Source organism: Zootoca vivipara, chromosome 10 (assembly GCF_965207765.1).
Source record: "Zootoca vivipara chromosome 10, rZooViv2.hap1.1, whole genome shotgun sequence".
Classification (NCBI taxonomy): Eukaryota; Metazoa; Chordata; class Lepidosauria; order Squamata; family Lacertidae; genus Zootoca; species Zootoca vivipara.
The window spans coordinates 36653914-36670109 of NC_142593.1; the positions used below are offsets into that span (position 1 = coordinate 36653914).

A 16196-nucleotide genomic window follows, 5' to 3' on the forward strand; every position below is an offset into this window, starting at 1 on the left:
TCAAAGAAACACTTTTCAGCCTCTCTTTATACGCACAACTTAATCACAAACCAAGGCAACGAGCACTGCTACCATATTACCAGCACATTATCAATCTCTCTCTGAAAAATGGAGCACAAATTACAGCCAGTCCGCAGTACAAAAGACATAGCTGTATTCATCACCCCTTTCCTTTTATCTCCTTCAATTTCTCCTGTGTTTTGCTTCTGCAAAAGAATTGCACTGAATTAAGAGGATAAGAAAGCATTACGTGACTCAAACTCAAGCCTTTTCTTTGTATTAGTCAAAAGAAAATTTCAGTCACTCACACTAGCATCTACTGAGATAACTGTTTTGACAGCGTTAACTGTGGCACATGAAAATGGCATTCTATATTGATTAACCGTGATGTAAACTTTGATATGCTATAGAAGAGGACCCAGCCAGTCTGGGCTCTCTCAATTACTAGACACGGCCTCTGTATAGTGGGAGACGTATGGGTTTCCTTAAAGTTTGGTACAGCTCAGTCAATATGCTATGGGTGCCAAGATGCATTATACATCCAGGAGAGTAGTAGCTATGGTCCCCCTTGTGAAGAAATGGTCCCACCTGTACCTTTTGGTTTGTATATCACTCCAGAGTTCAGGCATGGGGTTATGTATGGCTTCTTTTGTATGTATGAGTGAGGTGGACCGAGTGAGTAGCCAAACAAGACATAAAGCACATAGATCAGATACATTTTCAGTGACAGAAAAGGGTCCAGGATAGGACTTCCAGAATCCCACTGCTGATTGGCACTTCAGTTGTTTCTGCAGATCATTTATTTCAGACCCAGTAGCATGTCTTCCAATGCCTGAAGCAGAAACTTTAATGAAATACCCACAGGATGGATATGTGTCCATTCCATCATCACAAACACCACTCCAGGATATTTAATAGGAGTAGTTGCTGTCATCACAAATATACAGTCTTTGACACACACACACACACCCTGGTTTTCCCTTCTGTATGGGTTCTGTTTCTTTCTTTTTTTCTTTGCGCCTCACCATGTTTGGTGCATGTATGGCTATGTATTTTTTTGAACTTTCAATAAAAATTAATAATAAAAAACCAAAAAACAAATATACACATTCAGAACTGGGGATCTGTTAATAGACTGTAATGTGATTGGGAAACAGCATTGCCCATACAAATCCACATTTGGCACTTTGCAGGCATTATGATCTCAGGTTGCAGAAGTGCTGTCACTGGCATTTTCCTTAAGAAAATATATTTAGTGTGTGAAAAGCAGTCTCAGTATTCATCAAAATATGTTGAAAAAGCACAATAAGAACAGTACACAGTGGAGTCTGGTCAAATGACTGCTTTCTTAAAATATTACCAATGAAACGAAACTAGATGTTGCCGTTGTAAGAAATGTTCATAATGCATTCACTGTAAGGTATTTCTTAGTCAAAAAGAGCAAGATGAAATGCCCAAAACAAGCCAAGAAGGTACTGTTTCTATCATCTTGGTAAACATGAGTGTAAAAACCATGCTTTCTAACCTGTTCCCAATCTCTCCAAGGGGTTTTGTCTCAGAAGCAAAGCAATCAGTTCCTGGGCATCCGGAGGTGGTGCTTCATCTTTTTCTGGCCAGTTGATCTCATCTAGCAGAGAGAGATACAAATTGTCAATCTTTTTTAACATTCTATCATTCAACATTGACTTGTGACATCTGTTCAGCATAACGTGGTGCAGCATAAGCGCAGCCTCAGGGATCAAGGTGGGGGTGTTGCTTTGGTTCATTGATCTTTGGCCATGCTTACCAGGAGACATCTTCATTCGGGGGCTGGCCTTTGGTTTGACACTTGGAGTCAAACCAGAGAGAGAGACTGGCAATGCTGTTGCCCAATAGTCTCCCTAACAGAGCTTAATGCAAGCAACCTCTGGTGTCCCATTGGAGAACACTAGGAATATTGTCCCAGGGGACTTAAACATCAATTTGGAGGCTGCTCTTGTTGGTCTGGCTCTGGCCTTTATGGCCTCCACGACAACCATGGTCTCAAGTGGTCACCAACCTTGACCCATAGCGCAGGACAACTTGTTTTTTCCCCCTGGTGACGAAGCTGATGGTCTGGAAATAGGCAAGGTTTCTGTGACCCCCTAGTCATGATCAGGCCACTTCCTGGTGAGGTTGGGCTAATGGTACCAACTTCCCACTGTAGAGATGGAAGACCCACTATTATGGTTCACCCCTGGAGACTTATGGATTTCAATGGATTCCTGAATGCTCTGGGGGATTTTTAGATGGATAGAACTGGCAATCCTGTTGAGGCCAATGGAATTGTGAGACTCAGAAGGCTGTAGATATAATCCTGCCTGAGCCCCCGTGGAGCATGTTTGGCACCCTGGTATACTGGGAAGCTGTATGTAATTAAACAGTTTAGGCGATGGCTAATGTGCAAGTGGTTGAAGTCTCACTGCAAAGATGACCAAACAGGTGCTAGAGCACATAATCCTGCCTACTATGTGGAAGTGAACACAGCAAAGAAGGCTCACTTTGCTGCTTCCATCACATCACTTGATAAATTGGTTAGCAGAGCTCTTCAGAGTGGTCCATAGCCTATTGATACCTATATTGGTAGATGGAGCCTGAGACACCTGGGGGTCCCTCTGTGCATTGCTTTGAGGACAAAGTTGGTTACCTTCACAGCAAGCTAGATGCCATGATTGATGGTGTTCCAAGTGAGGTTTCCAATGTCCTATCAAGCCATGTTTTGTAGGATCATCTACGGGTGATGGGTACTGAGGCCACTGTTCTGCAGTGGTTCTGGTGTCATCTCCGGGAATGGTTTCAGAACATAGCATACTTCTCAATCCCATAGCTTTTAAGCAATAGGGCACCACAGGGTCTCCAGTGCTATTTAACATCTACATTAAGCCACTGGGAGTTGCCATTAGGCATTTTTAGCAAGGTGTCATCAGTATGCTGCTGATACCCAACTCTCAGTAACATCTGAATCAGGGATGCCTGAGAAGAAACTGAGCCAATGTTTGGATGCAGTTGTGGACTGGATGAGAACTAATAAACTGAGTCTGAATCTTTTCAAAATGGAGGGTGGGTGGGTCCAGGAAGTTGGTAAGCTGCCTGGCCTGGATGGAATTGCGCTCTCTTTGAAGGGACAGGAGTGGATTTTGGGGGTGCTCCTAGATTTAGCTCTGTCACTAGACAGGTGTCCACAGTGACTAGGAGTGTCTTATGCTAACTTTGGTAGTTAAGACAACTATGGACATTCCTGTATCAGAATAGTTTGACCACAGTGGTCCATGCATTGGCAACCTCATGGCTGGATTACTGCAGTGGGTTGATCCAGAGGCTGCAACTGATGCAGAACTTAATTCACCTTGGACAAAGGCAAGAAATGGACTGGATGTGGACAGGAAATACCGTAGCTACATACTCCTTGGCTCTGAACATTTCCTGCCTTGGACAGTAGGTGGTGATGTTTACCTATGTAGCAGCCTGACACCCAGAGGAAATAGTCAGGCAACTTGCAAACTATACTTGCAAGACAAGGTCCTATGGCAAAGGTCACTACTTAATTGTGGTATTCTCCATAAGGGCCAGATTAAACATCACAACTATGATGGGCCGCGTGCTGAATTTTATCTAGGTGGATTTACACAGAAATGCTTTTACTTGGAATGAAAAACAAAAGACATATTTTTCAACTTTGTTGAAGGCGATTTAAACACAAACCCAAGCCTTCTGAGGAACCCCATATTTGGAAGACCTGATATCTGAATCCTGTCAAATATGGCTGCCTATAGATCTAAACACATGCTGAAGACATCTATCATGCAAAAAGAGATTTCATGGTGGAATAAACCATAGTTTTTAACTAACTTTTTTGCATTTATGTTTTGTAATGAGGTAAATCACTCCAATGCCCAGGCACAGAATGGGGTATAAAAAGCAGTGAAAAAGGGAGGGAGGGATGTTAAATAAGATGCTATGGCAAAGACACATTCTCTGAACTCAAGAGAATCTGACAGATATAGTCCTCCATTCCCCTAGGGAGAAACTTGTAAAGAATCTCATTGCACAGAAGAAATGCGCCAGGGAAAAAATTACTTCCTAAGCAATGCCAATTCTTTGAATTGAGCTTGTAACCAGGTATTAATTATACCTGGGGTTGCGGCGCTCATCTCGCTTTATTGGCAGAGGGAGCCGGTGTACAGCTTCAGGGTCATGTGGCCAGCATGACTAAGCCACTTCTGGTGAACCAGAGCAGCGCACGGAAATGCTGTTTACCTTCCCACCGGAGCGGTACCTATTTATCTACTTGCACTTTGATGTGCTTTCGAACTGCTAGGTTGGCAGGAGCTGGGACCGAGCAACGGGAACTCACCCCGTCATGGGGATTCGAACCGCCGACCTTCTGATCGGTAAGCCCTAGGCTCTGTGGTTTAACCCACAGCGCAACCCGCGTCCCTATTTATTTATTTATTTAGTATTAAAATACATGGTATGGAAAGTGTAGTATCCCTTAACCATGGTGAAACAACAGAGCATTTTTTCGTCTCAGCTTCGTCTCCTCATACATTTATTTCCCCTACTGGTGCAAATGTTAACTAGAGTTTGATTTCAACAAGAATTTTAACCTAGAATAAGATGCACATTTTCAGTCGCTGTAACTTCTGCTAAAATACTGAAGTGTCCAATTTCTTTTTAGTTATCTGAAGCTATTGGAATGTCCTTCTCTAGCTTATTACTTTATTACATAACTAGTATCTTGAAGCCCGTTAAATTAACGGGTGCTAGAACATGCAATTCCCCCCGCCCATTCCCCCCTCTCTCCCCCTCCCTTCTTTTCTCCACCCACACGTGCCAGGACTCTCCTGGGCTGCCACCGGCGCTGCTCCTCTGTCGCTGCTCCGCCTCCTCCTCCTCCGCTGCTGCGGTCCATGCCTAGGCAGGGGAGGGGGGAAGGTAGGGGCGGCCAGGGCCCTCTTTCCTTCCTGCCCTCCCCCTGGGCTCGAGCCTGCTTTTGTGAAGGGTTACCGGGGAAGAATGAGCAGCATCCCTCTGCTGCCACCAGTTTCTTGCTGAACGCAGCGGAGGCACGGGGTAGCAGAGGAGATGCTTCACGGAGCAGGGAAAGAGGGGCGGGCGGCGGGCGGCTGCCACCCGCCCCTCCTTCCCTGCTCCCTGTCAAACATCTCCTCCCCCCCGGGCTGCTCTTCCTCCCCCCCCATGCGCTGTCCCCGCTTCTGTCTGCCTCTGACCCTGCACCGCGAGGGAAATGGTAGGCAGAGGGGTAGGGGGGAGAGAGCGCGTGTGTGTGACGCCCGCTTGCTGCTGGTCGTCGGGGGGGGGAGCGTAGGAGAGAAAAAAGGGGGGAAAGCAGCCTCCTTCTCCTCGCCTTTCCCAACCCACCCAGAGCTGAGCCCGCCACACGCCGGGTGGGGGGAGGGGTTGGGATGCGGCGATGGGGTGGGGGTGGGGAACGCGCTCTTGCGTCTCAATCCCTCACAGTCCCTTCCCTCTTCCCCTCGCGCCATTAATCGGGAGGCGAGGCGCGGAACGGCAGTTTGGAGGGGAAGCTGTTGAGGGAGAGAGAACCGCATTCCGCCCCCCCGGCTCTGTGTGTGTCCAGTCTCTGCGTCCAATCCCTGTGTCCGTGGGGCACATGCTCAGTAGCGCGGAAAACGGGACACACAGAATCTGGATGCAGAGACACAGGGACTTTATTATATAGGATATCATATGCATGCACCCAAATGTACAAATGCACATGATAAGATAAATACAATGAAAGCATGACACTATTTTATTTTTCCTGCCTACATCTTTTTTGATGCTATTTAAATGCATTCTGAAAAACAAAATATGAAAATTGTTGCTGCTGCAGGATCAAAAACAACTTCTGCTTGTGTTAATTAAACATTTGATTCCTCTTGTAACTTAGGTCCCCAAAAAACAATATGTTTTAAAATCTATAAACAGCTATAAACATTTACTGTAGGCAACCAACAAATCTATTTCATTAGATTACAAGCATGCCTAGCTGGAAGAACTAATAGAACATAGACATAATTGCAGCCTCCCCTCCCCTGTTCACTTCACTAGTGTACCTTTTCATCGTATTTTATAGAATGGATTGGGAAACAACTAGTAACAGAAATGTCATTCTAGTAAGCATTTGGCATAAACTGTGGCCATCTACATGTTATGCATCTGGAAAATATAAGGGAACAGCAGGTAGAATAGAGATAGATACTGTTTAATTATCATTTAGTTTTGCCACAAGCTGCATAACAATACTTAGGGCCGGCCTGCAGGTTAAGATCTAAAAGGTTATTGAATTTTAAATGAAAGAAGAACAGCTGTTACAGAAATAACATTATACTGTAACGGCCACTAGTGAAATCATTAACAATCTGTGAACTGCATTTGAATCCTTCTTTTCCCCATTATTTATTATTTGGGAGACATTTGTTTTAGGGTTTTATTACATTTCTGTTAATTTATTGCATTGTGCCCTTAGGCATTTTCCCATTTATGCAAATTAAGTACATATCAACCTTTTTTGCTGATTTTTTAAATTAATGGCTGAAAAGACAGTACTAGTTCCAAAAGTATTAACTATCTAGATAATAGTTCCTTTCTGATTAAAGTATTTATCTTCTTCTTTGTGACTCTTTTCCTTTTAAAAAACATTTTCCTCTTGCTTTTCTAGTATGACTGTTCTCTAATTTTGACTGCTGACAAAAATTGCTCTGAATTTTTATTTATTGTAAAGTGCTTCCTACATATTAAGCATTGTAGAAATATTAAATGTAAGCACTGTAGTAATATCAAATTAAAATGATATTCACTGAATTAAGTCTTGCTCTGTTTCACAAGTTCACATACCAGTATTCTAATTCTGGTGGATTATATAGACAATTACATTTTTAATTGTGGCAAATATGTTAATAAGCAATATGGACTTAAGTGGTTCTTACACTGAAATATATGTCATTTTTCCTGAAAGCTCCCCTGTCCCACAAAGGCCTGGCTGAACATTGGCCAAGTGGCAATTCTTAGAGAGGATAGTTTTAAGGATAATAATTCAAGTTTTCTGATATTTACCACTGATTACTTGTCCAAATAGCTCCTCCGGTGTATCACCAAAAAAAGGAACACACCCAACAAGAAACTCATAAAGAATAATTCCCATAGACCACCAGTCCACTGGCTTGCCATAGCCCTGTCTTAGAATTACTTCTGGAGCAATATATTCTGGTGTGCCACAGACCTAAACGTGAGAGAAGAAAAGCAAACCTGAATTATATTTCTGTGCATAAAACTGTAAGCTGATTGCAATCAATTTGTTAAAAGAAACAGATTGAGAATTACAAATTTTGTCATGACTTTCTTTTTGGCTGCATGCATTTCAAATAAATGCAAAATTCAACTGCAATTCAGATCTGAACTGAAAGCATGAAAAAATACTTTATATATGTTGTTTGCTAATGTGAAGTCACAGTAAATTACATATATTTATACTAAGCACAATTGGCTCCTTATTATAACATGAAAACTGCAATGGATTTACCTTAAGTAACTCTTAAAGTGAACAGATTGTGGGCAAATGGTAATGAGGCATGCTTAAAGGGAAATGGGCCATAGCTAGGATTTTTAGCACCCTTGATTGTGCAATGCATCATGAGTTCCACAAGTACTCTGCTGAGACTCCTGAATTCTTTATAAAAACAACTTTCCATTTGTCTCTCTTACAATCTCACTTGCTCACAATTAGATAATTCATCTTATTAATAGACCATAATTGAAGGAGGGAAAGCCTAGGACAGTAAAGGTAACTCTTACATATAGATTTGTAACAACACTATAGAAATAAAAAAGCACAATTTGCACAATTCATCTAGTTTCTAAAGTGTTCTGCAAATGCAAAAGGAATGGCACATCTCTTACCTGTTTATCCAGAAATTCTCTAGCATCCTTCTCAATGTGACCCTCATAAAGATTGGTGGTCATACTCATGAGGCCAACCTTAGATAGTCCAAAATCTGTTAACTTTATATGCCCCATGGAAGTTACCAATAAACTGCAAATGAGAATGATAGTAGATTACTATTACTTTCTACTTCACTGCTGTAACAGCATAATGTTTTCGCTGTAACACATAAATTTAAACTCACATTAAAGTCACAGTATATCATGAAATCTGTTTGAATAAAGCCAGCAAATGGATATGACAACTGGCAAGAGATACAGTGTTACGTGGGGTCTTATCGACTCTCTTTACAGAGAACTGGAGTACTGCTAGTGAGAATGTCACAGCCCCATAATAGCATAGCCAATTAGTAGGTATAAAGAACAATTCAATGGAAGTAGCAGCGTGATTGATCTCTCCAATGGGCATAATTTCAGAATCTCATTTCCTTTTCAGACAACACATCAAGATCAGGATGGCCTTGTGGCACCAACCTTAGGGCCAGAAGTGGAACTCCACTCATGCTGCCACACTGAGTGCCCTATGCATGAGCAAATAGAGCTGGTAATTGGGCTTTATTAAATCTTATAATAAAGTTATAGGCCTCAAATCATCATAGAAGAAATTGAAGATGTCTACAAAGAGGTGAATAGATATGCATATAAACTGGGGAAGAGGGAAAGCATTTATAAAGTGATGGTAACTATAACAAGAAGTAATAGGATTTGTATTTTTCCTTCATTTAGTAGCAGGAAGCAAAAAGAAATCCAAAACTATGGAAACAAAATAATGATGTTTCTCCATAGATGGTGGCCATCATACTACAAGAATGCGACAAAACACATTTGTGCGGGTTTTTAGACAGCTCTAAAAAAAGCTAACTTTGAAAATTCTGCAGTGTGTCGTCATTCAGCTCTTTTGTTTAAAATAATCCACACCTGAGAAAAGCATTAACCTTCTTAATTGCACCATTATTATCCAAAGGTGAGTCTGCAAACATTTTCATGATTTGACATGTGAAGAAACTGGAATACTTAAACGAGTGTCAAATGGTGGATAAAGCACATAAACAACTGTTGCCCTCAGCTATGGATTCACTATAATTGCAGTTCTTTTAAAAAGAAACAAAGCAGTTAAATGATTATATTATGAATTTATCTATCAATAAAATTTTATTACATGGACACAAGCCCTTTAAAATCAAAATAAAACCCTGAAAGTCATTCAATATGTAATACGAAATGAGTTTAAATATGTAGTACACATATAAACCACAGAAAAGGAAAACTATGCAAACTACACTACACTTCATTTCACTTAGCCCAAGAGCTTCATATTCAGTATCATTAGTTTTTCAAGCAACTATTAGTTCCATGCTATATACATACTTATCTGGTTTCAAATCCCTATGTACTATTCCATAGTTGTGGAGATACTCCAATGCCAAAACAGTCTCTGCAAAATACATTCTGGCCATGTCTACAGGCAGAGGTCCCATATTTTTCATTAAAGTAGCACAATCTCCACCTGAAATATAATGTGTATTATTAAACCTATTCCACACCGAAGAGATGTTTCAAGATTCGGTTTGACACACAATTATAATTAAGAACAGTGTAGTAAGCATAGTAAGTCATAGTAAGCAAAGTGCCTCATCACCCCTAACTACCCCAAACCATTTTGTACTCCTCCAATGACCTCTCTAATTTGCCACAAGGAAAATCTGGGAGTAATTTCAGCTCAGCCCTTATAAAGCTCCCCGCCTTTTAAGAAGGTGAACATTGTGAATTAGTGGGATTTATCTTGATCTATCACTCTTGTCATTCCCAATTTCTAATGTGCATTGTGGACACTGAAGAATGGGAATCTGTAAGGTAAAAATAGTCTCATCTTCCAGTATTACACTGTGCATGCAACTGGATGTAGAACAATACGGTACCTTCTACATATTCCATGACCATGCATAAATGGCGTCTAGCTTCAAAGGAACAGTACATGCTGACTACAAAAGGATTTTCTGCAAATGTCAGGATATCACGCTCAACAAAAGCCTGCTGAATCTGGTTTCGAAGAATGAGATTCTGTTTGTTAATCTTCTTCATCGCAAACCTCTGTCTGGTTTCTTTATACCGCACCAAATAAACAGCACTGAAAAGAAGAGAGAGAGAAAGAATCAGGATGAGATTGTTTTTAAATCTACTACTTTTAATGCACACTATGCTAGAATTCCAGCATTCAATTTCTGACCTAAGTTGCCACTTAAGGTAACCAGTTAAACATTGATTAAGCCAGTTACAAAAAAAAAAAAAACCTAAGCTGAAAATGTTTTTGTCAGTACTCATTAAAAGGCTTTACGATGGGGAAAACTATTATGGCGCAATATAATAATTAAACCTGAGACTGCTTACTCTGCAAGTGTGCATCATATTTATGACTCCACCTTTGACTCTTAAGGATGAAATCTTGAACAAAAGGAGGGAAGATGAGAGCTTCATGATGAGACAGCTTCTCTTTCCAAATTGTGAAAGTGGTACACCCACTATCCTAGACATTACCAATGAATTAAATTTATCACTACTAAGGCAGTTGTGCTGGGGCTGAGTCAATCTAGAGTTCGCTGACATCGTGGCTGCTACATAGAAGTCTTCCAACCTCTGATCAAACTCCAGTCAAGTTCAGACCCCTATATATTTCTGAATATGGGCTGAATTATGTCTATTTTGGTTTGTATTCCCACAATCTTTTTAAAATAACACCATCATTACATTCTTCACATAGTCAAAGTTCTGTCCCTTATTACCACTAGAGGAACATTTCTTAAGATACACTTTCTCTTAATTTCTCTCTTTCTGACAGCACCATTCCCATTTCAGTGTAGGAGCAGACAAAAGAGATTGCACCACACTGAAATCAGGATGACATTGCACCTTAGGCAAAATATGAATCATGTTACATCCTTTGTACTTCCTAGAATGAAGCCATGTGACTCAGCCCAAAAACGTTTTGAAACTGGCTTCTGTTCCTACAACTTGCAATCGACTCAGAATGTGTGTGTGTGTCCACACACTCAATCAATAAAGTTCATTTGCTTGCTGCCAGCCACAGAAATTATGGCATAAACATATTTCATACTTCCCTATAGTTTAGGTTCTTTATCCCATTTATTTCTCTGCACTACAAACCCTCTTCTTTGAATATGAATTATTTGCCTTGAACTCTTCTCTTTGATTTCAATGCTGTGAGCTCTTGTTTATCATATGTACAGGAAAGTAGCCCTCATCATTTGCGTAAGTTTGTCAAAAGGCAAGAGCAATCCACCCCGCTCTGCTTTGTCTGGGGATGGGATGGACAGGATGGAGATGTCCCTCCAGCAGCCCTGCTGGCCTCCTGCTGGTCACCACCTGCAGAGTGATACCAGCATCACTCTGCTAGCAAGGAGCTTCCACTTCTGCCTGCCAAACATGCAGGCAAACAGGATCCTTGCTAGCAACAGCCACCAGAACACCCTCAAATGGGACTGTCCGGGTGCAGGGCTGGGTCAATCTGTGATCTGCCAGATGCCAACCTGGCCCTACTGTAGTGATGTGGTGGCATCAGGTCTCATCTTGGCCCTAATACTGTGCCACTTCCAGGCTGTCAGAGCAATCTGCCTGCCAATCACCTACTGCTCCAGCCACCATGTGTAACAGGAAAGTTTAGGGAGGGGGGAGTTTGGACTCATCACCAATACCCTGAAAACTAAACAGTTAATTAATCAACTGATTGTGCATAAGAATATAAGGCTTCATACATGCTACACCTTTAAAGCACATTTGAAGTACATTTTCCTCCTCAAAGAATTCTGGGCGATGGAGTTTACATCCCACAGAGTTACAATTCCCAGCACCCTTGACAATCCACAGTGCCCAGAATTCTTAGAGGGAAACAATGTGCTTCCAATTTGCTTTAAAGGTACAGGCAGCCCCTTGCCTACACGCATTCAATATGTGTGTAATCGTGTATGCGCACATCGTGCCAAACCCAGAAGTGACCCAGAAATGTAAAAAAGACATCACTGAAACACCATTAAACGGGCAGAACAGAGGTGGGGGGGAGGCTTTTTCAATGGGTTTCAATTATACAGTACTTTATTTCACCGACACACGTGGTGCCTCGGGACGTAAATGGAGAGCTGCCTGTATAGTGTATACCAGGGGTCGGCAAGGTTTACCTCGCCTGGGCCGGTTCATTCCAGCCCCTCCATGGGCCGGATTGGCCGTGCCCGCAATTTTTTGGCATCTGTCCAGACGCAATTTCCAGTGCCGTGGAAGCAAGTCCCCATGCCGTGCTAGGACTCACTGAGCGAGCGGCTTGGTTCGGGGGCGGCTCATGGCCCATGGGCCTTAGATTGCTGACCCCTGGTATATACACACTCTAAAATGAGCCCTGCTGTATAAAACCAAAGGCCTTCCTTGTCCAAAATTATGTTCCTATGGTGGCCAACTAGAGGTCTATGGGAACCACACAAGCAGGGCATCAGTGCAAGAGCCCATGAACTCCAGCAACTGGTCTCAGGGGGAAGGTATCTCCAACACTGGAGACACTACACAATCATCATGATTCGTAGCTACTGAAAATTTTGTACATTTTGTCTAAACCCATTTTAAAGATGCCCAAGTTGTAGAGTCTGAGCAATAGCTGAAATTAGTTGTGTGGAATAATGAATAGGCTATACACCATACACAGTATGGATGCTTAACCACTCTAACAAAATTTAAACATAAATGCTATATGGCATATAACCACATACTCAAGACCACAAGTACCATTAATATGGCATGAGAGAAACTGCACAGCAGATGACACTGTGGAACAAATGCATCCTGTTTAAAACCTAATCTACTAGAACATTCCATAATCAATTAAACATTATCAATGAAAGAAAGCTGCTACTGAACAGATCGTACTGGGTCTTCTAGTCCTCTGGCAACCAAAACCAACCATGGAAAATGAGTGCAAGTGATACATATTGCTGGAAAATATTCATGAAATGTGGCCATGTTTTTGTCTTAAGATTGGGGGGGGGGGGAGATTGAAATCTTAGCACATTGTCTATATGAAAACATAACAATGTGAATGTCATTACTTCTTTGCAGTCCTTAATATTTAATTATTGTACAGACCAACTACATTTGAAATCAATTGATTCTCTTGTGAGGGTTCCACATTACAGTTAACATTACTGATTTTCTAATCTAATCTAATCTAATTTGCTTTTTTCAATTCTTCCTCATCTCATTTTCATTATTGCATTTTCAATTTAATTCTATGGGCTGGATCCACATGTACTTAAGAATAGACCCATTGGAATCAATGGGACGTATTATTATAGGTTTACTCTAAAGTATGCCTATGTCTGAATCCAGCCACATATTTGTTTATCCATACTGTTTTTGATAAAGCTTTTTTTTTTTGAAAAAGCGGAATGCTATGAAAAACTCATGCATATAGGTCAAGATTCAGCCAATAGGCATGTTCACACAGCAGAGAATCACACACAGCCAAAGACTGACGTCTGGTTTCCTTTGTAGTCATTGCTAGTACTAAATAGAGACAAGCAGTTTTGCAGTAGCAGTCCAAAGTACCTCAGGTTCACTCCCTTGTTCACAAATGTACAGTGGTACCTCTACTGACGAATTTAATGCGTTCCGAACGCACATTCGTAAGTCGAAAAAAATTATAAGTCAAATCCCATAGGAATACATTGGGAGAAAAAAATCGTAAGTCGAAGCAACCCAATCTAAAAATTCGTAAGTAGAAAAAATCTAAACCGCATCCAAGATGGCGGACGGAACTCCGTTTATAAGTAGAAACATTCGTAAGTAGAGGTACCACTGTATTCTTTGGAATCTAGTCAAACTACATTGGAACGCTAATGGCCAAACATAAGGTAAGGGGTATTTTAAATCTGAGCATCAGAAAGAAGAGCTGTTTATCAGCCAACTAGGTCTGCACAACATCTTGATAAACATATACAAAAACACAGGGATACTTTCCTTCTTTCACTTGACTGATATAACCTTAGAAAAACGTATTTTTACATATAAAAGAATTATTGTCCTACTTTCAGTCAGTTTACAGCCCAAAAAACTTCATTAAGAGCATCATATTTAGGGCAGTTCATTTATTTATTTGCATTAAAGATTTCTGTGCTCCCTTTTTAATCAAATTGTCCTCCACTTGCATTTAAATAAATAAATGTTAATTCATTTATTTCCCTTTTATTAAAAAAAAACTACATGCCTTACACTTAAATGGAGCTCCTGTTGAGAATATATTTTCCAAAATATGCCTCAGAAAACACAGGATGCAGGGGAGTGGCCAGCTGGAGGACCCGGGGAAGAGAAGGCAATTTTCTCAGATGCCTACTTCTGCCTGCCATCCCCTATTCCTCCCCAAAATCTATGCCACTGCTTAAGAGATTGGGATACCCTCTGGAACAATGTAGAGGTGGAGGCTGCAGGGGAAAGGGGCAAAAATACCCCCCTTGTCAAGATCTAACCCATTACGGATGGCTTATTAGGTTGAGAATAGGGCAGAAGTGCCCCTACATTGGCAAAGACAAGATCTGAAATATTTTCCCCACAGTGCTAATAGTAATCTCTACAAATTAGATAGTTTATTTATAAATGCTTCTATTCTATTAGGAAAAATGAGAAAAAGCACTGTTCCTCTAATCCCAAACAACACAACTAACAATAGGTTTTGTTAATTATTTTGTGTATGTATCAGCCACATATGTTTATTTCCCTGCTGCTCACTAGCAAAGACCTAACTGTAGTACACAGCAACTGTAATTATGTAACATTCAACAAAACTAGAAATGGCTATTGAACTGTTTCACCAAAGCATACCGATGAGGGATTATGCAAGTGCAACAGTTGTGAATGAAACTTCTGTTCTGAGGTTAAAATAATTGGGGGGAGGGGAGAAGAACACATTGCATTTGCAACAATAAACTATTTATGTGCAAGAAACACAAGATTTGGCTTACAGAGCCAAGACAAGACAGCTTGTGAAGATATTAATGACTTGGCCTGCATCCTACATGTTTACTGATTCACAGCTTGTTTAACTTCTTGTATATTCTCAACCATTCATTCCCAATAGCCTAGTGTATCTCATGTGATATAAAGTATTTTAATTCACATGAATGAATTTATTCCTCCATACAAATGAATTTATTCCTCCAATTCTCAGCCAGCTTTTTTTTTTAAAAAAAAAACATACTTTCTGAAACTTAGGGAAAAGGTTCACATATTTAATTGATCAAACTTAACACACCTGATAAATTCATGCCAAATTATGCCAAAATCAACAATTATATTTTGAAACAGAGCATGTAAGCTCTCTAATGAAGGCACCTAATTCCATAACAGAACCAAATAAATAAATTGGACAACTATATACATACATATTTGGTTCAATCAAAATGCTTCCATTTGGAAGAAACAGCATGTTAAGCTATCATAATAAAAACATTAATGAACTACCTCAGAGAAATATACCCAGTGACATTGCTGAAAATAAATCAATGAACCATAAGCAAGACCTCACTTATTTATGGGACTGCAGAAAATTAATGGCCTGGAAAACACCAAAAGGAAAAATGTTGTCTGACATTAACTTTATTTTCAGTTTATACTAGTAATAAACAGCATTAAGTGCCTGTGAAACAGTTTATTGCTTTGCATCGGCAAAAGAAATAGTATAATTATTGTTTAATGGTACTAAAATTCTTAACAGGAAAGTTATTATTAAGTGCTACCTTTTTAACTTGGAAACAGTGGTCCAATTTGACTGAACACAGGAGATCAGAATTCTAACCTTCTGAATTTAGGATTAATAACCCAAACAAAGAAAGAAAACCAATGAATGTGTTTCCTTAACACTAAACAATGAAAAAGCCAAATGATTTCAACACAAGCTTTATGCATGTGCTGCATATTATCCAAGGTAAAGAGACTCTATTTTAAGCAGAAGTTATACGAAAGATATAATAATAATAATAATAATAATAATAATAATAATAATAATAATAATAGGAACCCCTTTCCCCATTTAAGAGCTATTCGTTTCATTACCAATATAGAAGACTTATTTAATTGCATTTTTCCATACAAACTTGTTTACCAGCCAAGAAGTAAGCAGCTTCATTTTGAACAGTATACAAACTTGCATGCAAAAACTATGA

The 16196-nt window shown here is 40.2% G+C and overlaps 1 protein-coding gene across 16 annotated transcripts in view; it reads right to left on the reverse strand.

The window, feature by feature from the left end:
- The window catches only part of MAST4 (microtubule associated serine/threonine kinase family member 4), a 221613-nt gene that overhangs the window by 22386 nt on the left and 183031 nt on the right, over window positions 1–16196 (reverse strand). For all 16 annotated transcript variants that reach the window (XM_088653013.1, XM_088653014.1, XM_035099907.3 and 13 more), the window contains 5 exons: window positions 9903–10111; window positions 9352–9490; window positions 7942–8074; window positions 7099–7264; window positions 1526–1627 (listed from right to left, as the gene is read on the reverse strand). In XM_088653013.1, coding sequence (XP_088509139.1) covers window positions 1526–1627; window positions 7099–7264; window positions 7942–8074; window positions 9352–9490; window positions 9903–10111 — 749 coding nt within the window. The remainder of the gene's footprint in view (window positions 1–1525; window positions 1628–7098; window positions 7265–7941; window positions 8075–9351; window positions 9491–9902; window positions 10112–16196) is intronic.